The sequence below is a fragment of the Fukomys damarensis genome, unplaced genomic scaffold (genome assembly GCF_012274545.1).
Source record: "Fukomys damarensis isolate Sample0158 unplaced genomic scaffold, DMR_v1.0_HiC HiC_scaffold_16, whole genome shotgun sequence".
In the NCBI taxonomy this organism is placed as follows: domain Eukaryota; kingdom Metazoa; phylum Chordata; class Mammalia; order Rodentia; family Bathyergidae; genus Fukomys; species Fukomys damarensis.
This window is the reverse complement of record NW_022900928.1, coordinates 131,713,720-131,740,418: the sequence shown is the minus strand read 5'-3', so window position 1 is coordinate 131,740,418 and position 26,699 is coordinate 131,713,720. Positions and strand designations below refer to the sequence as shown.

The window sequence follows — 26,699 nt, the reverse complement described above, 5'->3', positions numbered from 1 at the left end:
CAATTTTTTAAAATCTACAACTGCTTTTTTGTGTTCTCCCAGGTTTTATTTTATGCCTTTACATAATTCTGAGGCATCACAGCCTGTAGCAGATAGCTGGGGGGCTGGGGGTCCTATGGCAAAAGAGAGTCAAATGGGATCCTGTTGATCTGTTCTACAGAAAGCTGAATTCTATTGCTGCATAAATCATGGACTAAACCAAAAATGTTTCACTGGTACCAGAGGACAAATCATCAAGAAATGTGATTGTGCGTGGGACAAACTTCAGAGTCCCATCTCTGTAATGTTCCTCTTTGACCTCTTAGAATTTGAGCTGGGTTTGACGCATTCCTTAGTGGTCACATTTTCCCTTATTTTTTATATCGTCAGCAAACACAGTGGGAAGCCCATCTGTCTACTCCAATACTCAAAGCCATTGCGACTTTGCAGAGAATCAAGTCCTTCAGGCTACAAATGGCCTGCACCAGGGTCTGGGGTGCGCAAACGCAAGGTTGCCATCATCAGAGCTCAGCGTGCAACCTGCAGGTGATGGACGGGGGCCACAGATAGGGGACAGGAAAGGTTCCTGTGTCTGTGGACAGGGGACAGAGACAGAAGGAAGTGGACAGGAAGTGGGGGTGACAACATCAGGACAAAAGTGAATGAAGGAGTGGGGCTGAGGACACAGGAGAAAGGAAAGGTCTGGTCAGGTCACAGCCCTGGGAACATCTGGGGGATACAAGTTGCTGGATTCTGGGAACCATTGTTGGAAGGGGACAGAGCTGGAAGATTAGGAAACAGCCAACCCATGCCAGGCCGGATGAACACGTGCAGAGGGGACAGTCCAGAGTGTGTGGCTCTTGCCCCATGAGGGAGCCGTGCAGAAGGGCTCAGCCTCTCCTAGTCCTGTGTGGCCCGTGGTCCCAGCTCACACCTGCCTTTGGTCTCTGCTGCTCCCTGTTCAGCCTCTGGGCCTTGGATAAGGACACTTTCTCAAGTGGGCTTTCCTTGAGCCCCATCCCTCCCTGCAGCTGGGCTGGGGCAGCTCCTGTACCCCATTGTTGTCTCCCAGCAGTGTGGCGTTCCCAGGCAGGGCCTCTGCTACTTCCTGAAACACGTAGTGCACACGGAAACAACGCAGTTGTTTCTAAAGCCCTGCCGGTGGGCTAGGGTCACCGAGTTCAGGTACATGAGGCTTCCCTGGGCCTGCTCTGTGCGGCGCTGGCCGCCTCTGCCTAGCGAATGACAGTGTCACCTGTGTCCCGAGCGCAGTAACAGCAGCAGCAAGCAGCAAGGAAGCAGCTGCTCACCGCGCCTGCGGTCGCACTGCCACTGGCCGGGCTTCCACTAGATTTTCTTGTTTTATTCACAGTGTGGGCACAGAAGGACACACACACACACACACACACACACACACACACACACACACCTGACAGGTTACAATATCCAGATAAAATTTACTGCAACTTTTGTAGAATTTAATTTGTGCTACAAGACATGTTGCATAGGAAAACTATTTAAAGCCCCTGAGGAAAAATACCCATGGTTTAAGGTGCAACTGGTTTCGTTTCTTCTTTGGGGAGAAGGGGAGGGACGTCTCTGGGCCAGATGGAGGAGTGGAGTGGCACTTTTGTGTGATGACGGGGATGGGTGACTCGGTTCTCCTCTCACAGCATAAGTTGTGTAGGGCTGTTTTCGTGGGCTGCTCTTCAGTGTCTTAATCAGCAGCTACAGAACAATGCTTCAGCCCAAGGAGGGATTATACATTGATTAGCCTACGTAATTAATATTTCCAAGGAGCAGGTTAAGAGATTCGGGCATCCCCAAGGACCCAACAGCCCTGCAGACCAGCCCATTCCCAAGGTCGCTACTGTGCGGACCTGCCGGGCACCAGTGATGGGGTCAGCACAGCAGATCCAAGCTGAGCCCCAAATGGGAGGTTACTAAGGTAACCCCACACGCCTCTGCACAAGGCGCTCGACCTGCTCCGAGGAGCTGCTTTTCCGTGCAGAATGTGGTCTCCCTTCTGCTGCTCACGTCTGCGGGGCTCTGGGAGCACCAGGAGGGGAAGGTGTACATCTGAGATGAGATGGACCCAGAGCTTGGGAAGGGCTCCGCGTGGGCGGGGAGCCTGGTGGCTTCCGGTCTGCGGGGTGGGGGTGGAGACCCCACCGGCGGCCAAGAGTTCCCAGCTCTGCACTCTGCACGGACACACAGTGAGGCAGAGATAGCTCACCTACACCCGGCACCACCCTGCGGACTTAGCGGCCCACAGATCTCACAGCAGCTTCTACATTGTGTGCATGGGCAGGGAGTCCGCAGGAGGTGAAGGGAGGAAGGTAAGAAAAAGAAGGGGAGGGAGGGGGCGGGGCCTTTCGGGGAGGGAGCGAGTGACTGCCCACCCACCACCGCAGCTCTGCCACGCGATCTACCTGTGCACACTTAGGAGGGGGGTGACAGGGTGGCTGAGTCAGAGCCCCGGGGCCCTTAAATACCTATGTACATCTGTCACATAATTTAAAAAGGTCTCCCAACAACATAGAAACACAATGGGATCTCACCTACCACGTTTGTTTTTTTAACCTTCCTGGTCCATTATAAAATTAGATACCACATTTCACATGTCCCCTCCCCAGTCTGTTACAAAAGAGTGATCTTAAGTTTAAATGTACACTTCAACAAATAGAAAGCTCTTCGATTGGCAACGACCTGCAGTGGAGAGGCCGGCTGGACAGGGAACAGCCCGCGTCTCCGTCCCAGGCGGCCGGCATCACCTGCCTGTCAAGGGCTGTGCAGAACCCTGGCCCAGGACTCGTGATCCAGGCGTGGCGGGACAGGGCACGAGTTCAGATCACAAAGTCGGCGTGGTCCACGGGGCTGAAGGCGGCCGCCCGCAGGGTGTCCAGCGAGTTGACGAGGATCAGAGTGCCTGTGAGGTGCTTCCAGCGCTTGGTGATGGGGCTCTTCATCTTGTCCAGGCCGATGTGCAGCTCCTGGATGACGTCCCGGTAGCTGTCGCCGACCTGGTGGCTCCAGGTGAGTAAGAAGTCATAGGCAGGTTTCCACATGGCCTAGGGGTGTAGCCGCCAAACAGAAACAGGGGAAAAGATTAGGTGAGGCGAGACATTTGCTCACTTGGTTACCAGGACATTTAGGAGTGAGCGGACTGGGCGTGGTGATGCACCCACGATCCTTGCACTCTGGGAGGCTGAGGCAGGAGGATGCACATTTGAGCCCAGCTGGGGCAACTTAGGGAGACCGTCTTGAAATTTTATAAAAGGGCTGGAGACGTAGCTCAGTGTGAAGGCTCTGGGTTTAACCCCCAGTACCACAAGAAAAACAGACAGAGAAGAGCCCAGGGAAGTGGCAGGCAAACAGGGTGTGTGTCTGCACAGCCAGGACATCTTCATGACTTTCCCTACCTCTGCACACATCCAAGGTCACCAAGCATCATTCTTGGCACCTCCCACCCTGGGGTGTCCTGAGCCCCAGCTGCCGTCCAGCAAGCACCCCATGACACATGGGGACTGAGCGAGGTCCCCCCAGGCAGCGTCTGCTAGTCAGAGAAGCGGCCTGGCCCAGAATGGTAGTGGCTCATGTCCTGTCCCCCACTCCAGCTCCCGGCCCTCCACAAAGCATGGCCATAACACTGTCCCTAGGGACCAGGAGCCTCACCTCACTGTCCACCACCCCATTCCTGTCCCGGTGGGGGGACTCGTACGCATCCATCTGTTGCTTGGAGACCTTGGCCAGCTTCTCGGCCAGCTCCCGCCAGCGCTGTGCCACCTCCACAGCTGTGGTCAAGAGCACAAAGTCCTGGACGAGCCTGACCACCAAGCCCTGGCAGTCCATCTTCAGCAAGGCCTGGGGAGGAAGAGGCACAGATGAGGCAGGCGGGACGGCTCGGCGGGGACGTCCGGCCAAGGAGGAGGCCTCTTCTGGACACAGTCAGCGGAGGGAGGTCATGCTGGTCAGGGCCACTGACAACTGCGTCCCTCACCCCGGAAGCAGTGCCGAGGGAAGACATGGGGCCCTGCACCCAGGGCGGTCCTGCCCCTGGGTCCTCCTCACTGTGTGGCAGAGACTTGTGCCTGTCCCAGAGGTGGACGCTGGGCCCAGCTTCCCAGGGCTCTGGTCACCGGCCACCCAATTCTGAGGCACCGCTTGGAACCAAACAAATATGGCCTGGGTGTGCTAGGCTTTATGGTTTTTGACCTGAGTTCTGATATATTCTAGACATTGCTGTAAGAAAATAAAATGACCAGGTTTGTGCTTCAGCAAAACAGAAGGCCCCATCTGTACCCCTTCAAGTGCATGGGTGGAGGTGGGGTGGGGACAAGGATGGGTACGGGTTTAATCTTTCGGTGCTGTGTGGGCCTTGGGACACAGCTGCAGGGTGACCGCAGGTTTGACACCAAGTCACTGAACCACACCAAACACACACCAGAGCCTGTGTCCAGCTGCCTGGTTCCGAAGGTGGGCTTATTTTCAGTCAACAAAACACATCCAAGTTACCTGCTTCTGACTCTTGGCAGAAGCGACCCAAATCGCTATTTCCCAGAGGCTCTGGGCATGGACGCAAAGGTCCTGAGAGCACAGCCAGTCTGGCTCTGCTGGGTAGCTGTGGCTCCACTCGAAGTGGACGAACTGAGATGGATGTGTCCTGCTCCCCTCACCTCGGTGCCCTTCCCATCCTCTGTGAAGCTCGGTGCCGGCTTCCTCCTGCACCGCCAACAGGGGGCAAACTATATTCTCTACGGGGCAGTGTTGAGTGCACACCACTGTCACAATGGAAATGCCTCGTGGCAGGAGGCGCAAGCCCTGGGCTGCACGGGGTGCTCAGATGCACCAGGAAAGTCCCCACCAATACAGCACAACCCCGACTTCAGGTGGAGTTTCCTTCCGAGAGAACCATGACAAGGTCAGGGCCACCAAACGTCACCCACATCGGGACAGACTGCAGATGCAGTGGCTCTGTGGGCCACACGTTCTCCAGTGACTTCTCCACCCTGCAGATGTGGCCTGAGAGCAGCCACAGAGGACAGATGGCATGGCTGTGTCCCAGGAGGGCATTCACAAGGATGGGCGCCCACAGGCCCAGATGCCCACTGTCTGGAGCTTAGGGGAATGCAGTGGGTACTGTTTCGGGTTCTGCATCCCAGCATGTTGGGCCCCATGTGCACCTGAGAGTGCAGCCAGTAGCACCACTCACCATGGGGCCTCCTGAAGGGACCCTGGGGCCCCAGCTGCAAGAACTTTTGAGAAAAGAGCTGGTTTCTCTCCAGTCACGGGGAACCCCTGGCTCCCCCTCTAGCTCCATCTCTCAGCTTCTTGAGCTCTTGGGGTTACCCTGGGCCCTCCCCTCCCACCCGACAGTACCCCCAGATCTGCATCCTGCAGTGGGTCTTGTTTCTAACAGAAGTCCTCTGAAGAGCCCATGACACCCCTACTTCTTCTGTGTCTCTGCCAAGTGGACCAAACTACACCAGCGCCAACTTCCGGCTGCCGCAGGCAGGGGCTTCATTTTTGGTGGTGGCACCAAGATCGGCTGTGACGCTGGCCCAGGCCCTCCAGCACTCCCTCCCTGGGCCGCAAGGCCACCATGGCCCCTGCCCTGCTGTTCGCTGCCCCGTTCCTGTGGCTGGCTGAGTCCTCCTCCCTCCCCATGGGGCAGCAGAGGTGCTGTGTCCCAGGACAGCTGTGGGAAACGCTCCACCCAGGGTATGGTGGGGCTTACTGACGCCAGCAGGACTTGTGCCTCTCTCCACATCTCCTGTGCAGTGTTCTTGAAGCTCCACACAGAGCCAAGCACACTGCCTTTATGTGGGAGAAAATCAAGGTGGACTGGCTTTCATCAGTGAGGCCAGAAGAGCACCCACTGCGGGGGTCACCCCCGTCCCTTGCTCCACAATCCCGGGTTCCAGGCACGTTCTCCCACTCACAGGTCTGTGCCCCTGGCTCTGGCCTGTGCTGTGCACCCTGACCCAACCACCCTTCCCCGTGGTGGGCTCCTACGCATCCCTCAGACATCCGCTCCACCACTCCCATACTCCGAATCTCTCGGGGAGGAAAGAAAGCAGTCTGAGGGTGTCTTGTTCCTGTGGTTGTTCATAATGAATCCTTCTCCAGGGAGAAGCATCAAGCACACACCAGAGACATTCAGTGGGAACCGAGTCCAGCACCTCCACTAGCCCTCACCTGGCTCCTCCTCCAGGCGGTCTCCCTCTGCCTCAGCCAGCAGCAGAACTGGTGCTCTCTGCTATTCAGACCTGAGGTGCCCATTCCAGGGTCCCCTTCCCATAGGTCCTGTGTCTGTGGAGACTCAGCAGCTCCTCCCTGGCCCAGACCCAGGACTCTGTCCTCTTGAGGCCTCCTGTGGGCCAATGTCAGCCCAGCATAGCTGCAAGCACCGCCCAGCACCCCCAGGGTTGGGCACCAGGGCTGGATCCTGCTCTCTGCCATACAGTCCTGGGCTGCCGGGGAGGGACCTAGGTGCTCTTGAGGACAGGAGCCCCACTAGGGGAACAGGCAGACGCCTTCCGTTATGCAGCTCCCTTTGGGGATTGATAAAAACAGGCTCCCAAGGCCGGGGATTTAGCTCAGCGGTTTGGTGGCCTGTCTTGCAAGCACAAAGACCCAAGTTCAATTCCTGGTACCAAAAAAAAAAAAAAAAAAGGCTCCCAAACTACGCAGACAGGGACTGAAGGCACAGAGAACGGAAGCAGGGTGTGTGTGACCCAGGAGCCCAGCAGGCGCAGGGCAGCAGTTCCAAGCAGCAGGGACAGCACTGTGGAGCTGGGCCAGGGCATCCCCAGAGGGGAGGTGGGGGCCAGGCCTCCCAGGACCAAAAGGGCAGGGAAGGAAGCTGATGGTTGTGGAGAGAGCCCAGGATTTGGACACACCCCGCACGTGGTACCATCCCTAACCTCCTCCCTGGCTCACCACAGGGGCTCTTGCCAGCTCATCAGGGCTGTGTCCCCGCTGGGAAGGCAGACTGGAGCTGCGGCTGAGGCTGGAGGACCCCGAATGCCCAGCAGGGGACTGGTCCCTGGAAATGGCCACAGCTCTGGGCCAGGCGGTCATCCTCGGTTCTAGGAGTCTGGTGAGAAGTGCAACTGCCTGCTCCCAAGCCCTGGGACCCAGCTTCAGAACCAGTTTTGCTTTAACCAACCTTGCCTGGGGCCAACCAAGTTCTAGCCCGGGCCAGGTTTCATTTCCTCCTCCACTGGGTAGAGGGGAAAGTTCTCCAGATGCGTTGGCAAGTGGAGGAAACAATTTGATCATTTCACAACAAACTGAAAGGAAGAGACTACACAGCTCACCTCCTGTGTCCCTGCTGGCCCACAGCGGAGAGGGGAGAGGAGCTGGAGCCGGGCGGCCGCTCCTTTCTCACCTCTGCCCACTGCAGGAGAAGGGACAATCAGTACTGCTCATGTCCCATGAAAACTCCTAACCCTTCAATCATGGAGAGTGAGCATGAGGCCAGGACTCACAGGGGAGCCAGCATGGTTGGCCCAGCTTCTGGAGTCTGTCCTGCAGGCCGGTTGCTCTGAACTGCACGCAGGTGATGGCGGCCAAGGGACCCACATCACGCCAAGGACAGAGCACACAGGGGTCCGAGCAGGGCCCAGTTGCCTCTGCCCAGTTCCCAGCGCCTCCAGGACAGGCTGGCTTCCACCCCACTTGACACCAGTGTGCCAACCACAGGGCGTTCCTGGCCACCCTTGCCCTGACACATCCAGTTCTGTCTCCTGACTCTGCACACCTCAGGTCTGCTGGCTGTGAGCTCCTGCACTGTGTTTCCATGGGCCAGCACTGGCTGTATTTTTTATCACACCTCATCAAGAGACTCAGGAAAGAGGGCTCCAGAGCTGCTGCAGGAAGTGGCAAGAACAGTGGGAGGGGTGCTTCTATAGCAAGGGTGTGGGGGTGGGGGGTGTCTGTGGCAGTATGCTTTACGGTAGCACCTACTTTTAATGTAAACACTCACCGTATGCTTTGATCACACGCTCTGCACACCTGTCTGCCGCCAGCTGAATGGGACCTCCCAAGGAGGAGGGCGGGCCGGCTACGGGGCAGGCTCTCTACAGACTGCGTGCATTCCAGCCTGGCCGAGCGGGACAGGACATGGGATCCTCAGATGGGGCCCATGAAAAGGACCATGTTTTGAGTTGATTCAGGACATCAAGGCAGCCAGGACAGTGCACTACTGAAGACACCAGGAAAGAGGTCTCCAGAGCTGCTGCAGGAAGTGGCCAGGACGATGGGTGAGTGTGTTCAAACAAAGGGAGAGCTTTTGAGGGAGACTCAGTGTATCTTTTATTGTAATAAAGTTTTTAAACTTAAACACTCACTGCCCAGTCAGATGGGGGCTCACACAAGAGGGGTTGAGGTGAGGCCGGAGCAGGACGGCAGCACTCCTGTGGTCAGCGAGAATGAATCAAAGCTACAGGGTCAGGAGGGGGAGCATGACTCAGTCACAAGGGTGTCCAGGGGACCCAGCAAGGGCTCCACCAGAAGGAGAGGCTGAGCCTGCTTCTGCCAGGGAGAGGGCAGGGGTAACGTGTGCACCCGATGCCCCCAGGGTGCCCACCAGCACAGTGTACAGGGGTGGGGTTGTAGGGAGCGGGGCAGGAACAGCCAGGCTGCTGCAGGGTGCCAGAAGGGCTCAGGACATGCTTACAGCTGGCCCTGCTGTGGGACACTAAGTTCTGCTCCCAGAGGCCTGGTCCAGCTGAGGGTGTCCCCCTGCCTCACCAAGACACCAGGACAAGGCTGAGGGGAGCTGCAGGTGAGAAGAGCGAGGCCCCACATCCAAGTCAGGTGGGACTCTGGACACAGCCTCCCACCCTCAGAACCACAGCCTGCTGGGAATTAGATCACACACAAGAGCTCCCAAGAGCCAACCCCAGGCAGCAGGGCGCAAGTCCTGCCCCGCCCCCGCCAGCCCCTGCTGAGACCCGAGGGGCCCGTGCACTCCTCTCCCAGGGTTCCCCAGGGTCACACATGCAACCTCCTGCCCCGGGTGCACATCCAACCCCGGCCGGCCAACGGCCAGGGCACCGGGCAGCAGAACCTGGGCCCAGACCCCGCCCGGCGCCCAATGCCCACAGCCGCACCGCTTGACCCGCCCAGAACTCACCATCACGAGCTCCTTCTGGAAGGACTTGCGGTCCTTGTTGTCGGGGTTGTTACAGTCCTCCTTCAGCTTCTCCAGCACGGACGCCACCCGCTCCGGCTCGCTGTCCGGCTCGGCCCGGCAGAAGGAGGCGAGTGGCAGGCCACCATAACCCAGGGCGTCGGCGAAGGCGCGCCAGCTGCTCACGTTCTCCATGAGCAGTGTGCGCACCGAGGCATAAATGTAGGTGAGGAACTTGCAGGGCCTCAGCATCTGCTCCAGCAGCACTGACGTGCTCAGCTCGGGCCCCGGGCACAGGCTGGGCCGGGCCTTGCCAACCACCAGCACGTTCTTGGCGTGCACCAGGCCCACCTTGCCCTGGCAGTAGCCGATGTACCACTCCTTGGTCCACAGCTGGCCCCGCAGCCGGATGCGCTCCTCGCTGAGCAGCGCCACCACGTCGCCCTTCTTGTACTCCAGCAGGTACTGGTTCTTGTTCTGCCGAACCACCGTCTTCAGCAACTTGCCGAACTTGAGGCTGGACACCGGGCGGTCCTGGAACGTGGGATACTTGGTGGCAGCGGCGAAGGGGGACAGGATGATCTTGCCCACCTCATTCTTTTTAAGAAACCTCCTCTGCCCGGAGGGCTTGATGGCACTTTTGGGGGGCGGCTGTGGCGTCTGCACGCAAAACTGGGTGAGGATGGCCTCCTGGTCATCTTTGACCTGCACCCTCAGCGTGAAGTCGGACAGCTCACCAGGGCTGTGCGAGGCGATGGGGAAGATCAGGCGGCACACCTTGCCCAGCTTCATCTGGAAGCCTCGCACCACCTTGGCCTGCTCGCCGGCCTTGACCTCGTAGTTGGTCATGTTGGAGAACATGCAGACTTTGAGGTCCTGGGGCCGGGCCAGCACGAACTGGTGCTTCCCCCACAGCTGCAGCGCCACGGGGGCAGGGCTGGGGGCCTGGCGGGTGACCTCACTGACCAGCAGGGTCTTGGGGGCGCAGTCATGCCCAAAGATGGTCACCACTGTCTTGAAGGACGGGTGGATGTGTTTAGGGCCGTAGAGCCCCACGGTGACCTGTTTACTGATGAAGTCCCACACAGTGGAAGGGTAGAGAATGTTGGGCCCATGGGCAACAATGGCCAGGTACATGCAGGGCTCCAAGTTGTCCAGCTGCACCTGGACCGTGTCCCCGTAGCTGTAGGTGAGGGGGACGGACACGTAAGGCCCCTCCTTGGAGTCGCCCCGCAGACACTGCAGGGCCACTGTGCTTCTGCTGAGTGCGTCACTCTTCACCGCGGCGGACACCTTCATCTCCAGGATGAGGAAGGTGTTCACCTCCAGGTTGCTGAGCTTGACCTCCAGCACGGGGCTGATGCTGCTGGACTTGTCGCTGTTGAGCTCCAGCGGGGCATCCAGCAGGGCCTTCATGGAGATCTGCTGCGTCTCCCCAGGGGCGACGTGGCCCTCGGGCACATGAATGCTGATGTTGGTGTCGGGCAGCTGCACAGCACCCCCGGAACTGTCCAGCTTGCACACAATGTTTGTCTCCACGGCCTGAGTCTGGCCCCAGCCAGGGCTTTGACCTAGGAGGTCCAGGTCGTGGCAAGACCGGGCCAGCTTCCGGTGGTTCAGCCACGCAGTTCGAAAATCCTCCCGGCTCTGAAACTGCTCGGGGGCAGGAGACTTCAAGCCTGTGAAAAAACTGGATGCCGCAGGTGTGTCCGACTTGGCTTGCAGGACAGAGAGTTCCGACAGGCTGTAGGAGCGCTTGCTCCTGAAAAAGGGGTTGTCTCGCTTAACTGGCTGCTCTGCGTGGAGTCCGTCCGTGGCCGGCAGTTCATCAAAGATGTTGCCGGTGCTGTTGGTGGTTGCCGAGCTGGATTCGGTGAATGAGGATGTGCCAGTATCAAAAAGCAGCAAATCCACAGTACTTTTGGGGTTCAGTTCATCCAAGCCGGCTACCAATGGCCCATTCCCGTTCAGAAATGGGTTCTTTTGGACCCCGTTCCAGAAAGGGTTGTTACTGTAGGCTCTGCCCGATTCCTTCTGGTCATCTGTCCACCCCCCGAGCAGGTCCAGCTCCTTGGCCACTTCGTCCGGACTGTCTGGGAGGTTGTCAATCATGCCGCTGTCACTCAGTGTGGAGTTCCGGGCGCTCACAGGCTGCACGTAGGAGGAGGGGATGTAGCCCATCTCGGTGGTGTTGTGCGCGTACCACCAGTCACCACCAGACGCATCCAGCACGTAGAGGTGGTCGCCCTTGGAGAACTTCAGGGTGGTAAAGTTGGTCGGGCAGTAGTCCTTGATGGCGACCACTTCCTTGGCGTTCCCAAAGGGTGTGGGGTTGTCCACTAGCAAGGCACTGGGAGAAGGCACTGCCAGAGAGACAGAGGGACAGGCAGTGAGTCACTTCTGGGATGAGTGGGCTAAGAAGTGGGGAGGTGACAGACTATAAGAAGCAAACTACACGAGGCCCCAGGTGCCACTTGGCAGGCAGCCTGTGTTGTACAGACCCAGCACTCTGACACCTGCTCACTCTCCAATTCACCAAAAGGCCGTGGATGAAGTCTGTCCATCACCCACAGAAAGGCGATCCGCACCGCGGGACAGCAAGTGCGCTCCTCTATGTTCAGAATGTCTGTATTTGTGTTTTTAAAATTTTGAGACAGGTTCTCATTACATTGCCCACGCTGGGTTTAAACTTGCGATCCTCCTGCCTCAGCTTCCCAGAGTGTTAGGATTATAGGAGCATGCCACCACATCTGGCTCAGAACATCTCCTTTACATTGTCTAACTTCTTCCCCGAATTGTTCCTATTTGGAAAGAGAGGCTGAGTGTGAGATTCTTAGAAAACACGGCGACATCAGGAGTTGGGTGATCCACTGCATGTAGCTGCAGACTGGAAATAAGGGGCCTCAAACACACCTCGCAGTGGCTCTCCTCCCGTGGAGGACACAGGAATGGGGACACGGGTTCCCCATAAGCAGGCCCAGTCCCCAAGCTTCCAAGTCCAACTGCCCCTTCCCAAAGTGTTTCTATCAGTGGATAATGATTTTTGAGCTCAGTTGCCTCTGCATTCTAAATGGTCAGAGTCACAGCAGGGAAAGGGACCCCCTGCGTCACGTGGCACTGAGTGGTTTATGTCGGGGCAGTGATCTCGGATCACAGTACTGCAGTCTGCGCAGCCAGAAAACACTGACTCTCCCAAAATGAACTAAGCCCATTTGTGCCTCTCGGCATTAAGTTATGATGGTTACTGAGGCTGGCAGCGACAGGAACAGCACAGACGAGCCGTCTAAAGGGGTGTTCTGAGAAATGCGGCTGTCACAGGGCCCTGTGCTCTCCCTTCCCTAGTGCAGCTGGGAGGACGAAGTCCCTTTGGAGGAAACAGGGGAACAGCCCCCTCTCGCTGTGGCCTTGCCTGCAGGTGCCCTGGCTTCCTGGAGCAAGCATGGGAAAGAGGACTTTTCTTTTCCCCAACAGCTTATATAAAAGAGCAAAGGAGTAACTTTTTGGTTGAACCAAACCTTTCTCTGTTCTAATGTGCTGTTAAGTCAATATTCTATTCTACCACATTGGCTGGCCTGGCTCCTTTGTCTTTGAAAGGGAATAAGGAAAACTAAATTCTATTTCCTTGGCAAAGTCTGAGGAGACAACAGAGGGGATTTCTATGCCTTCACATTCATGAGGTGACAGAGCGGCCCCCACCCTCCCGGGGGGCCATCTGAGCCCTCTGTCTCGGGCCTCAGCTCTTGGCTCTGGGATCTCAAGACCCGGACTACAATCAAGGACCCTAAGAGCCATGCGGCCACTGGGGCCCATGATTCTTTGTAAGGAGAAGCAGCTTCTTGGGCTGAGGGAGGCTGGGCTGGGAGGCTGCGCGTGGGTCAGGCATTCACTGTGGTGGTGGTCAGCCCCCCAGTGACTCCTGAGAACAGACACCTCCACCCCTCTCACTGCAGGGCAGTGGAAACTGTCCCCTGACTCCGAAGGTTTGCTGGGAGAAACAAAGATTACATGGGGGAAAAATGTGCACAGAATTGTTAGCGTGCCAAACTAGGTCCCGGGGTGGTTCAGGATTAGGTAAGGTGTGTCCCAAGACACAGGGGACCCACACACAGCTCCCCCACTCAGGACACCTGAGCCTGCTGTCAACAGAACAGCGCCATTTCTCACTACGCTACGTGCTTCCCAAAACTGGGGTAACACACCCAGTTCAGCCTGGAATTGGCTCTGCATTCCCTAAGGAAGCCTTCTGTGTCGAGTAAAACATCTACTAAGTGAGCTGCCAACCTGTCATTGTTAGGAAGTCAGAGGCCTCACCCAAGAAGAGTAGGAGAAAAAGCTATCCTTCCACTGATGCACCTTATGGGATGGTTACTTTCTGTCGGTCATTGTGGGAGAGAGGGCTTCCCCTCTCCGTTAGGCGTGAGTGCCACAGCCCACTTTGCTCATGGTTGTGCCTGTTCTGGCACTCGCAGGTGTGTGGTAAGGATGGGCAGGCGCTGGGCACACTGAGCAGCACAGAGGCCAGATCTCGCTGCAGGCTTGAGGTGCCGGCCAAGGGCAGAGCCAGTGTCCTGAGCTGTGCCCTTCTGCTATAAAACTGCAGCAGAGACAAATTTATCAGAGAGGGAAGGGGAGGGGATCAAAGCGGCAGCAAAAGAGGGTGGTGTGGGGCAGTCCCAGGTTCCCTGTCAAGGTCCACTACTGGAGTCTGCAGAAATCAGCTGGCATCAAACAGATCAGCAGGAGAAAGGCAGGACTGACGGATGGACTGGCTAACCACAGCTTCCCGGCTCGAAGCTTCACAGCTAAGATCCGAAGACTTGTGGGGAACAATCCACCTTCACATTTGAGTGTGATAAAGGAGGCTGGACAAAAAAGGGTGTGAGCCTGTGGGAACCGGGAACGGGCACCCCGGTGAGGCTGTCTGCAGGGCTGCTCTGGCCCTGGTGCACCACCTCTTCCTCCTGCATGGGGCGGAGCCATCTGCAACCAGGGCCTCCAATCCTGTGGGGACGACTGTTCCCCAGGAACAGGGGTGGGGGAGTGGGGAGAGAAGGTTAGAGTGGGGTTTGGGGCTCAGGGCAGGCCTTGGGGAAAGAGGCCCTATGGCAAGCAGAATTCTGGTTTCCATGCCTCGAGGGGCAGAGATGGGCGGCCAGGAAAAGGTCAGAGTAGTGGTGCTTCCTGAGTGCCGAGGAGGGCTTTGAGGGAGAAGTGGGGGAAGGAACTGGGCCAGGTGAGGTTGGTGGGGAGCACACAGGCCCTTTCACTCCCACTTCTGTGGCTGCTCATGGTCTCTGGTAACGCAAACTGCTTTTTTCCTTGACATTTCTACCGGAAATAGGAATCAGAAACCCAATGAGAATTAAATAAGCTTGTCAGCCATTAAAATCTTGTTAGAATACTCCCAAAGTCATATCCCTATTATGCTCCTCCAGAATAATTAATTCCCTTACAGTACTATCTTTAAAATTTAAAAACTCAAAGCAATTAAGCATGCTTTGTGCACAGCCTAAAACGTATCCATGCAAATTATCATTGTAGCTTCACTGAGAATAAGAGAAGAGAATTCTTCAGCTTCACGGAGAATAAGAACGGCTTCACTTAAAATTCCAAGCACTCTCCTTGGAAGAGAAGGGGTCCTGTATATCACTCAAGGACAGGCTTGTTGGAGGGTGAGGGGCCTTCCTTCCCTCGGGACCCTTGGGTGTGGCCCTGATGCAGCCACACCCCCCAGGCACTGCCACCAAGCACCTGGGACCACCCCACTCAGCGCCAAAAATCCCCACAGAATTCGAGTTTAATGAATTCAGGGGGACGCTGCCCACATTCTCAGCTGCCTTGATTTTTTTTTTTAATGGTACCAGTCATCGAACTCAAGCCCTTGCACTTACAAGGCAGGCAGCGGAACCACTGAGCTAAATCCCCAGCCCTCAGCTACCTTGATTTTAATACAATAACTCCCCTGGGTGTCAGGAAGTTAAGGGCACAGAAGATACATTTTTTACCCCTCTGCCTCTGTTTTATGCAAGCAAAACATTCACCAGGGTAGAAGGCTTCACAGCAGGTATTTGGGCTGGAAATTGGTCACCCTGTGCAGTCTCTACCAGGAGGATGTGTTTGGGAAGCTGCTACCTGGGCTGTGGCCTAGCTCACTTGCTGGCCCTAGGCATCAGAGTCCAAAGGGTCTGGGCACAGCCTGAGGTCCCCTGGCCCTGTGGCCCTCACAGGCTGAGACACTGGCTCTCCTCACTGTCTTCAAATCATTGATTATTTTTTAAAATCCAACTTCCTGTTCCTCACTTGAGGACCCTGGTCCAAACCGCAAAACTCATGCTCAGCCTCTCTGACTCCTTGGGTTGTAAAGAAAAGGTTGGCCATTACCAGACTAGAAAAAGAAATGGTTCTGGCATTGATAGTGACCCACGGATTCTGTCGCTGTCTTAAAACCTATGGTTCCCTGGCTAGTCTCTTAAAGAACATTTAAAGCGATGCTTGGCCAGGAATGGGAAGGGAGATTCCAGGGACACAGTAGAGAGGAGCAGCTAAGTGATGAGTAAGATGTAAACCCAGCCCGTGGACCGGGCCAGGGCCAAGAGTTTATCTGGGGGACTGCAGTTTGTTACAGAAACATTTATTTCTTGGTGAGCCCTAATAGTTCATTGCTCTCCACCCTCCTAACTCTGAGATTTCTCCACCTCCTAGCCCTACCTTACTGTCTGCTACTATGTATATCTACGTGTGCCCCGAGGTGGGGGCTCTCAGAAGTGATCCAGTCGGCTGGCTGCTGCGGGGGGCGCATTATGGCTGTGGTCTAGAAGCGCTCCTCCCCCTCCCTGGCTCCTCCCTGGCTCTCTCTGCTTCCTGTCCACCATGCCCTGAGCAGCTCCCCTCCGCCAGGCCCCTGTGCCATACCACCCTGCCTTGGAGCCGGCCTGCTGTGGACCGAAACCTCTACAAACCTTAAGCCAAAATAAACCTCTCCTGTTTTAAAATGTGGGTGTCCAGGATTGTGTTCTAGCGATGAGAGTGACAAAGACAGTGTCACCAGAACCCTTCAAGGACAGCACAGGTCCTCATGGGGCGGGTTTCATTACTGAGGGACATTCAAACAGCAGACACCAAGAAGTGAGACCGAGAGCTGGCCCAGGCTGCATGTGTAACACGATGAGGTCCAGAGACCCAGGCGTAATCATGTGCCCGTGACACTGGTAAATGGTGGAGCAGAGGCTCCTGGTCTGAGGGCCTGCAGCCCAGCCTCCCCACTCACCTTTGACATCATTAAAGCTCGTCTCAGAAAACCCCTCGCTCAGGTCGATGAGGGTCCCCTCTGACTTGCAGCGGGGGAGGCCGCTGGAGTTGGCCGCCCGGATCCGCTGGGCCGCCATGCTGGACCACCTGCCCACCTGGGTGCTAGGGCCTCATGCCTCCTCCCTCACTCGACGGCGGCTGTGGCTTCCAGTGTCAACTTGGCAGTGTGCTTCTTCCTGAAACAAAGAGGGGAAAAGGAGAATCTGCCCTGAGTAGGGCTCCTCTTTCTGCCCCACAGAGTGCGGTTGCTGGCTCTCCTGTGCCACCCAGTCCACAGCTGCTCTTCCAGGCACAGCAGGGCCTGGGAACTGTGTTCTAGTCTCTGCCAGCCCATCTGAGCTGCCAGTGAGAGGACAACGCAGGGCTGCATGGCCCACACTACTCGCTCCTGGGCACAGGAAGGAGACTGCGCATCCGAGGGGCTGGAAGGAATCTCCCTCAAAATGCAAACGGTGGCCTCCATGTGTGTGCAATGCCCAGGCGCACTGAACCCTGGTGCTGTCATTAGAGCAGCAGCAGGTGATTCTGTAGGGGCCGCTGGCTTGGGGGAGGGGGAGGGGGAGGTGACTGATGTGGGGGGCCCTTTTTGGGGGCCCGCGGACAGGAAACAGGAAGAGCTGAGAGCTGATTCCCAAGGGGTGAATTTCCCATGCTGTCCACAAAACCAGGCAGATCCGCTGCCCACAGTGCTGGGGCTGAGGGCAGGGCGAATGTCACCCAAGATAACTGGGCTCAGAAAGGCAAAGGAGCGGGGAGCTCCACCAAGGGAGGTGCTTGGGATGCACAGCAAGGCCACGGTGCATGTTGGGTGCTGCCCCGGCAGAGCCAGATGGGTAGCCCATGGCTGGAGAGGTTTCCTTGATCTCCAGACCCAGAGGCCGTGCTCCTGCAGATGTGGGAGGATCGGGAGGGAGGCCTGCTGCAAGGATGCAGGTGTTGGCTGCCCGGCGTGCTCTTTCTCTTGTGAGCCCCACCGGCCCCTCTGCCACTCACGTCCCTCAAGCAACCTCTCACTGGGTTCTGGCTCCCGGCCCGGAGATGCGTTAGACCAGCCCAAGCGGGGGCCACCATGGCACAGCCTCACTCACTCTGCAGCCCTTGGCACAGCCGTCACTGTGCTACAGACCCAGTGTTCACACAGCAGGCACAGCCCCCTCATGAGGCCCACCGCTGGCGGTGACAAGGACGGGTCCCCCAGAGCCTGGCCAGGCCCAGAGATGGATGGTGACAGCTCCATCTTCCCCTTGAGGCTCTTGGAGCCTCTGATGGCTTCTGGTTTGTGGTCTGTGGACTACACAGCAGGGAGAGCCGGGGCGGCTGCAGGGGTCCTGGTCAGCAGAGGGAGCAGGCACTTCAAAATTCTCTGCACCGGAAAACCAGGCGCTGGCGGCAAACACTGTGTTGTGTCAGCACCGAAGAGGGAGGGACCGGAAGCTTGGGGTTCCTAACTCCTCAGGAGCATGAGGGCTGCCCGGGAAGTAGAGCCAGGCTTGCAGGTGGCTGGGAGGGAGACACAGTGTCCCCGAGATGAATCACAGATCTGTCTGCTGTGGGTGAGGACAGAGCTGCAGCCCTGAGCCGGCGCCAGGACAAAGTGGAGACCTCAGACCCCGCGGTCCTTCAAGAGGGCAGGCAGAGGGTAACACGCAAGGGACAAGAGGTGGCTGCCGCGATCACTGCTCCCCGCCTTGCTGACCACTTCGTCCAGATCGGAGTCTGCTGTCTCTGCCTGCGGCTGTCCGGCCCCTGAGACTCCTGCCACCCAGCCCTTGGAGGCCTCACAGCCTCTGAGGGCACCACTGCTCACCGCTCCTCCCTGGGCCAGGCGCCATCTCTCCACGCCCGGCTTCACCCGCACCTTCCAGCCTTGTTCCTGGCTTCCTGAGCCAAACAGCAGCCCCGACTTGCCTGACCTGTGCGTGTGTGCTCCTGTGCTTCTGGCGCCTCGGGCTCCTCCACTGCCCTCCTGGGCCCCGCCTGCTCCCCAGGACTCCGGATTTCAGAATTCATGGATGTCGTAACTTATGAGCAATCCCCGGGCTCTGCCTACATTGCCAGGCCACACACCTGTCCATTTTCACTTTATTACAGGAGAATGTTGGACACACCACCACAGTTCCTGCAGGTTTTCCCCGCTATTCCCCCAGTTTGCGCAGATGCACCCTCGTGCCCATAATTAGCCATGTTTGAAGACCAGGAGGGGCAGCAGGAGCAGGCTGGTCACTAGCTGTCTTCCCAGACGTGAGTGGGGAGGGGTGGCTGTGGGCTGGGAAAGCCCTCAGGAGCCCCAGAGCCTGTGCCCGGCAACCTGCACCACACAGTGCGGTGGACTCTGCCAGGTCCCCGTTGGGCCCCTGATTTGGACCCCGCCTGCACCAAGACCTGCACCTCGGTGCCAAAGGGGCACCCAGAATTTCAGATCCAAATCCAGCTCCCGGCTTGGCCCAGCTCTGCCTAGCCCACCACATCTGTCCTTGATGGCACTGTTCAACCAGCTGAAATGCCAGATGTGCACACACACACACACACACACACCTGCCCGGGCCGCTTACCCTTGGTCTGACCCTTCCCAGCACCTGCTCACCACCATCATCTCAGCTCAATTACAGTAATCAGCGCCTCCCTACCAGGGATGCCAGTGTCCAGCCCTGCACCCTGCAGTCCATTCCTCAATCAGCAGCCACACTCCCAAGCCTCTATTTAAATTCCAAGACTTCTGAACTCTCAGGGTGTGCTTACAATGCCTCCAGGTTCTGTGCTACAGGCCCCTGCTATCTCTTGGATTCCATTTCCTGCTAATCTCTCCCTCCTCCAACTCCTCCCAGTTTGGAGGCACGGAGCCCCTTCTTCCACAGGGCCTTTGCACATGCTGCCCCTAATCAGCCTGAAAAGCCCAGCCTACCTATTCACCAGACTGACTGGACTTCCCATTCATGTAGGTCTCTGGCTACAAGAACACCCTTCACCCTTTCCTCCTTCCCTTTCTCATCAGCACTAGACACATACTTTCTCTCTCGCCCCATTCCCTGAAATGTAACCTTTCAGCCCAATTCACTCCTGCTGGGCTGAGGTGGCCCTGTGCACACTCTGGGATGGCCTAGCCCTGCAAGCACGGCTACCCTCTGCCCACCAGGTTCGGGCACGGCTGGACAAGGCAGGACCAGTGTTGGCTTTTGGTAGTGCCACTCTGCAGAGTCCACATTTACTGCAGTGGGGTGGCCTCTGTCCCAGGAGCGACTGAACCACAAGCCCACCCAGGAAGGGTCCCAGCACAGAGCCCAGGGAGGTGAGGTCTCACAAAAGGCAGCTAGCACTGGCCTAAAAGTGTGGCTCCAGGTCCCTCCCGCCAGTTCCCACCCTGCCCTAAGGTACTTATAATTTCCAGGCATCCAGCTGACTTCATCGACTTCCTCCAGCTTGCAGAAAGTGTGACTTCCATCACCAGCCTCCCCCATGCCACCCCCTAAAAGCAGGGTGCTCCGGGGAATGTCTGGTTTCTACAGGGTCATTCTGGCCGCCACCGGGTTCAAACCCAGCCACCTCTCCCTCAGTGAAGGTAAAGCCACCTGCGACAGGGCCCTGTGCTGGCATGTCCAGGGGTGGCCCCGCAGGAACTTCAAATCCGCCCCCTCCCATGGGACATTAGCAGGAGCCACCCTGGGCACCTGGACACCGGACTCGCTTGCCAGTGTCCCTGCAGGATGTTTCAGGACACCGTGGGCTGGGAGCCGAGCTCTCCAGGTCCAGACCCTGGACCTGGAGGTGCCATGCCCGTCTGGATGTCACACAGGGTCACCCCGCAGCGCCGAGGAGGAGCACAGGTTCTAGGAACCGGGTCCGTGCTCAGCACTGGGGACAGACACCAAGCCCAGTCTGCTTCTGGGAAATCCCTGTGGGACACAGACACAGAGAGCGTGGGGTTGGGAAGGCTGGGACCTGTGGGTCCTGCAAGGGGCCGGGAGGGGCAGTCCCTCTGTCTCCACCACGCCAGTTGCAGGATCATTGTTCTCAGTGCATAGACGCACTCCAGTGCTTCCTCACATCTGGGGGAACAGGGCCCGGGGGCTCCTGAAGTCTACAGGGGACGACGGGATGCCGTGGCCCCCGGGTCTAACATGGCTGCTGTTCCCTTCAAGACTTCTGGGCTGCTCGTGACCCCACTTTCTCGACAGCCCTACAGGGCTGTGATCCCTGCCCTTTCCAGATGGACAGACGCCGCAAGGGAGTGCCCTTGGAAATGGGATGCCGGAGCCCTCCCGGGACCCCAGGTATGTTCCAGGGGTTTGTCCTGCGCCCATCCTGAGAGTGTCACAGCTGCTATTCTGCTCGTTGTTTCTTCTTGGTCACCCACCCCCCTCCCTCCCTTCCTTCTTCCTTCCTTCCTTCCTTCCTTCCTTCCTTCCTGGTGGCTCTGCCGCTGCATGGGGCCATCTGCTGGCTCAGCACCACAGGTCCCCATGCCACAGCGAATGCCGAGTGTGGGACCTGCTCCCTTCTCTCCACTACTTGCCACCAGCTGGGAAGAACAGGGCAGCGTTCTCATTTTCTTCAAGGATGTGGGAGGAGACGGCTGGCCAGCGACACCTTGTGTGTTGGTTGTGCCATGTGGCGCCTTCATCTGTCCCCAGACGCCCTGTCACCCTCCTGCTGAAAACCACACAGGGTTCGAGACTAACCCCACTGTGCCCCTCAAGTGCCCCCCAAACCTGGGATAAAGAGGCCGCTCGTGTCCACAGTGGTTTGTGGTCAGGCCTGAGATGCAGCGGCCGGCAGGCAGTCTGGGAAGGAGGTCTTGTGATCGACCAACCAGGCTTCTGGGCCAGTGCCAGCTGGGAGGAGAATGCAGTGATCTCCGCGGTGCCCATTCATCCAGCTCCTGACCCTGGCAGCTCCTAGCTGAAGACACAGAAGGGCACAAGGAGGGCTTGTGACTTCCACATGCGGGCCCGATGTGCCACACTCCTTAACAAAGAGGATATGTAGACTCTGCTCTCCAAGTCTGTGCACTGCTGGAGGCTGAGGGTCGTTTTGTAGGCATCATTATTATGGCCTCAGACAGACCTAAAGTGTGTGTGCTTCCTGAGAACTCACAGAAACTTCCAGCCAACCTCAGATCCCTCTCTGGGAGGCAGCTCTGGCTGGCCCACTCCTGCCTAGGTGAGGGAGGGAGGCTGCGTGTCCCGGGAGGGATGTCCCTGGACTCCTCAGGGGGATGAGCAGGAGGAGGCAGCTTCTAGGGTCTCGGGTGGCCGTGTACCTGCCGAGTCCTCATCAGTGACTCCCACGCACCGAGTCTGTGGCTCCTGTTCAAGACGGGCATCGAATACCTCGGAGACAGGACAAGGCGAAAGGAAAACCAAGGAGCACAGAGCTGGGCCAGGAAAGGCTGGAAGGCGATCAACGGCCGTCCCCGGGATGCCCAGCTCTCCATGCACAAACCTTCAGGGCACTGCCAGGCAGGGCGACTACGTGGGGACAGGGAACTCAAGGCCCCTCCATGCTTCACTGGAGAAGCGTGAGGCTCTGGGCCAGGCAGACTGGCGGCTGCTGCGGAAGAGAGCAGCTTCAGTGCCACCCACTACATGACTGAGAACCGAGGGCCTTGTCCAGTGAGCAATCAGCAAAATTGTGGCAGTGAATGGATGGATCTACTTACGGATGAGCCACCACGCTCCTGAATTACTAATCAAGATATTCGGAGCAGTAAGCCCATCACAGATCCACACACCACCAATATTCACCAGGGGAAGGCAAGAGGAGTGAATTCTGTCTCCCCTGCCCGACTAGTGCCCCTCAAACACATCTGTGCTTGGAAAATGAAGGACGTGGACAGCGTGCTTACAGATACAGGAGCCCTGGATCTCACGACACCCGAAGGAGAGTGTGTATCTCCTGAATGGGGAAAAGAGCCCTGAAATACACTGTCTGAGACTATTTAATAGAATGCAAAGTCCATACGATGTAATACGAGGATAAATTAAATCCACAAAATTTTACTCTTACTTGGTTTTCAAAGAGGAACATCAGACAGACAGAGAAGTAAATTCTGTTCTGAATGCTCACTTCTTTACCAGGTGACAAACATAAGCTTTCTTCCTCCTGTTTAAAATGTTCTAAATTGTCTTTTTATAATTAAAAATTGTATTTTATAAAACAAACCCCCCATTGTTGATCTCACTGAGCCAGCCCTGATGATTCCAGCTCTGCAAGCCCCATTGAGGGCAGGCACTGGGTCCTGGAGCCTACCCTTGAGGGAGCCCCTGGCATGAGGTGCGTTGTAATCCAGCATGTGGGACGCCAGCCTTCCCAGCCCACTCTGCGATCTGGGGTAGATCTAGGGACACAGGCCACCTGAGAGGAAGGAGGTTTTGAGAAGGGACAAGATGTCAGGAACAGGCAGTGTGGACCAGGCCAACTGGGCCCGTCCACAGTTCTGCCAGCAAAAGCCAGCCTAACCCTGTTCCTCCTCCTCCTCTCCCCAAGTTCCTACGATAAAGCACCCAGAAGCAACCACTCTGCACCCAACCTTGGATGAATTTCTCACGGCAACTTCCTGCAGCCTTGCCAAATGCTTTCCGGGATGCTGTGGTCCTGCCTAGCCAATCTGACGGGGGTGAGAGTGTCGGAGTGTAAATTTGCCTTCCTTTAGAAATTTCTCAGATGCTGGTGTCCTGGCTGAATGCATGAACCACAGTCCAGGGGAACCAGGCAGCCTGGTAACTGCCCCGTCTTAGCTGCATAAGCTCTCGCTCAGCTTTCTGAACCACGAAGAAACAGGCTACTGACAAGTCTCTCACAACGTGCCCCGTTGGGCAACACTGACTGTATCTGCTACTTCTTATTTTCTCCCTCGTGGACTCTCATTCTGCAGCTTTTGCTCAGTTGCATTTGCAAACTTCACCTCCCCAATCACTGATATGCTCCCCATGCCGGTGCTCACACTACACCATCTGCTAACTTGGCAGCGTCTCCACGATGCACTCCTATCGACCCTGCACTGGGGAAAGGCCTCCTTTAACAAGTCAGGGAAGCGTTCCCACCTATCTTCCTTCATTTAAAAAGCTGGTTTGAAGCCAGGGATTTAGTTCAGTGGTTCCACCGCCTGCCTCTCAAGTGCAAGGTCCTGAGTTCAATCCCCAGTACCAGAAAAAAACAAAACCAAAAACAAACAAAAACAAACAAAAAAAAAAAACCCAAAACTGGTTTGTGTGCTGACGTTAGTGTACAAAGAAATAATTTTGCTTCTCAGGGAGGAATTTCACAAAATTAATTAGCCAAGAGCTAAGCAATTATTCCTTCATGGAGTTCTGAAACAACACATCTCCTCTGACTGATGTAATGTCACTTTCATGCATTTTAATGGTCACAGACTCGAGGGCCAGTTTCACGTCATTAGCCTGCCGATTCCTACAACGTGATCCACCCTTACTTAACTACAGCAGTCTTACCGTGTACAGGAACTATACCAATGGACTAGTCTCCTTTAAGGGTCTACCAGTTATTTTCCCCTAATTTTTTTGTTCCAAATGAACTTTAGGACAATTTAGTAATGATTTCCCACCATTTAATTCCCTCAAAAAAGTAATCCCACAGTAATTTTTTTTCCAGGTACTGCATTGGTAACAACTAACACTTTTTCTTCTAGAAATTCACTTTTTCTAATTCACTTTTTCTTCTAGAAACATGGTGGGTTTCTATTTATTTAATTTTCTTTGCAGGGATACAGAGCAAATTAAACTTTCAGGCCCAAACATTCTCTATCACAAAGGCTCAATTCTGTTCTTGTATGAAAAGAGCCATAAATGATACTCAGCAAGTGATGGTGACCATGTTCTAATAAAGCTTTATTTATAAAACACAAGTGGTGGGCCATGGGACCTCACCACCACCGTGCTAAGATTAGGAGCGAGTGAGGCTCCATGCAGACCGGAGTCCAGCTGTCAGACTCAGAGCCTGGGACCCACCACAAGTTCTCGGCTGGTGACTTAGTGAAAAAAAAAAATCACTCTTTCCAGAAAACACTTCCAGAACACTTGAAAAACTTTTAGATTTGAGTTTGGCAGTGTCTTGACTGTGAATGTTATCTCTTTCTCCTACTCTGAGGGAATTATTGCTGGCAAAGGTAAGTCATTGAGTTCTCCACCTCAGCATTTTTAGAAGCCACACGAAGAGGTGGCTTGACGGATGTGATCTGTGAGATACTCTGGGGTTGGGCCTCTTCCAGTTTGAGCTGGCCGCAGCAGGACAAACTGTGGTGACCATGAAATTCATGCCTTTGTGCCACCAACACCACCATCCCCACACTGAGAGTTCTCTCTCCTCTTTGCCTGAATCCAGTACCTTGGGTCTAGCAGTACCTTGGGTGACAGTCATCCCCCACTGTCATCCTGGTACCTGCGCCCTGATGAGCAGCTGGGTTCACTGAAGCACCTCCCACCAGTCAGTCTCCTGGGTCCCCTCACACTCACATACCCAAGTCATTCTCCCTAGAGCATCACGGGCCGGAAACCGGGACCAACTCTCCCGTAGGACTTGGTGGTCCTCTCTGGTCACCGAGCTCTGCACCCCAGAACTCTGCACCCTTGGCCTCAGGTCACTGTCCCAGCCTCGGGTCCCCTGGCCACACAACAGCGCGCTCGCACCCTTCTTCTGATTTCTCTTCTGCACTGGCCTCCCGTCCACCACCACTTTGTCTATTTCCTGGCTCTCTCAGAAGGTGAGCTCTACCAGGGAACCCTGCCTGTCCCTACAAGGGACCCACTGGGCGTTACTCAGTCACTCAAGGAAACGAGTGAGGTCTGGAAACAGGAAGCCAGGGCTCCACATCGCCGTGTTCTGCTCTCCTTTGGCCCAGAAACACTGGGCTGACGGATTCTCAGCTACCAGAAAGACTCGAAGTTTAAATCCACTTAAGGATGCTGTTCTGATCAAAAATCTCCAGGAACTTTTGCTCGCCAAAGATCACAAGTCAGGGTGGTGGTGGCGGAGAGTATTGGCCGTTCAGTGAAGTCTCCCCAAAGCAGGATTGGGCTGTGTCCCATGAGAGCCTGTGGCTACCTATTTTAAACAGGAAAGCAGCCACTTGTTTCCTGTGTGTCCCCAAGGCAGACCCAGGGGCACAGCCTCCTGCTGCTCCCCACCAGAGGAGGGTGCAGGGCCGAAGTTTTGCTGACTCCTGGCCCCTAGCTCAGCACTGCACCCACAACAGAGGCTGTGTTTACAGCAGTACTCAGATTCCTGCGGAGTGACCTCAGCCACCATGATAAGGTGCAGGAAAGTACCATCTCCACCCCGCCCCAGCTGTGGTGATGACCTCCCAGACACCGCAGGTGGCCCGAGACCCTGGGGCTTGCTGTGGAAATCTGGCCTCACGCAGCGGCACCAGCAAGTCCTGTTGGGGGGAGTGGGGGATGGTGAGTTCTATGTGGAAGGCGTTTGATGCACAGTGATGGGGTGTGGGCATGGGCCCAAGTGAGTGTCCCAGCTGTGTTTCAGAAAGAACCCCAAACTGGCTGAATGTCAGCAGTTTTATGGGGTTCAACCTAAAAGCCACATGTGGAAACAATTAATTACGTATCTGCTCATAAATTCGGCATGGCCTGTAATTCTGAGAGGGATGGCAGTTCAGGGAGCGGCTGGGGGAGTGGCCAGCCCAGCACCCTGGAGGAGTGTAGTGGGCAAGGTGGAGCCAAGCCTGGGCAGCTCAGCCATTCAGGAGACCAGACCGCGCCTCAAAATGCAAACGCTAAAATGCCCAGGAAGCACACTGCTGGAAAACCGGTCCTTCGGGGGAGCAGAGCCGGCAGTGGTAAAAGCAAATGCCCATGAACATCCACACTGCACTGAAACCCAACACACATCTGCCCAGGAGCAAGAGCTAGGAGCAAGTCGCACAGGCCAGGAAGCAAACCAGGAGGCCTGTGGAGAGAGACTCTTCCGGCCTTGGCCGGGAAAGCCCTGCCAACCAATGTTCAGGGCCTTAATTAATGTGCCTTTTTGCACCAGCTGAACCACACCTCCTCTGATTCATCTAGTCAGGAATTCCGGAAAAAGACTGGGGCACAGAGAGCTGTCTAGAGACACGACTGTCCTGTGAGCAGATCCACGCCCATCTTCTGCGCCCCGCAATGTACACTCCCGCAGCCCAGACACAATGGGAGGCCACAGCACCATCCCGAGACCTGCGTGGTCCGTGCTGTGGCCCTCGGCTCTGTCCCAACATCCAGGGAAGCACGGACATGCACTGGTGTTGTCCTCCTCCTTGTCCTTGCCA

At 56.3% G+C, this 26,699-nt stretch overlaps 1 protein-coding gene across 1 annotated transcript; it reads right to left on the bottom strand.

The window, feature by feature from the left end:
* Positions 1 to 41: 41 nt before the first annotated feature.
* On the bottom strand, positions 42 to 21,376 carry Sh3bp4 (SH3 domain binding protein 4). Its single transcript, XM_010626110.3, has 5 exons — positions 21,133 to 21,376; positions 16,386 to 16,602; positions 9,122 to 11,481; positions 3,655 to 3,843; positions 42 to 3,050 (listed from the first exon to the last, which is right to left on the bottom strand). The coding sequence occupies exons 2-5, from the start codon at positions 16,501 to 16,503 to the stop codon at positions 2,826 to 2,828; spliced, it is 2,892 nt and encodes a 963-aa protein (XP_010624412.1). The 5' UTR covers positions 16,504 to 16,602; positions 21,133 to 21,376; the 3' UTR covers positions 42 to 2,825.
* Positions 21,377 to 26,699: the final 5,323 nt, after the last annotated feature.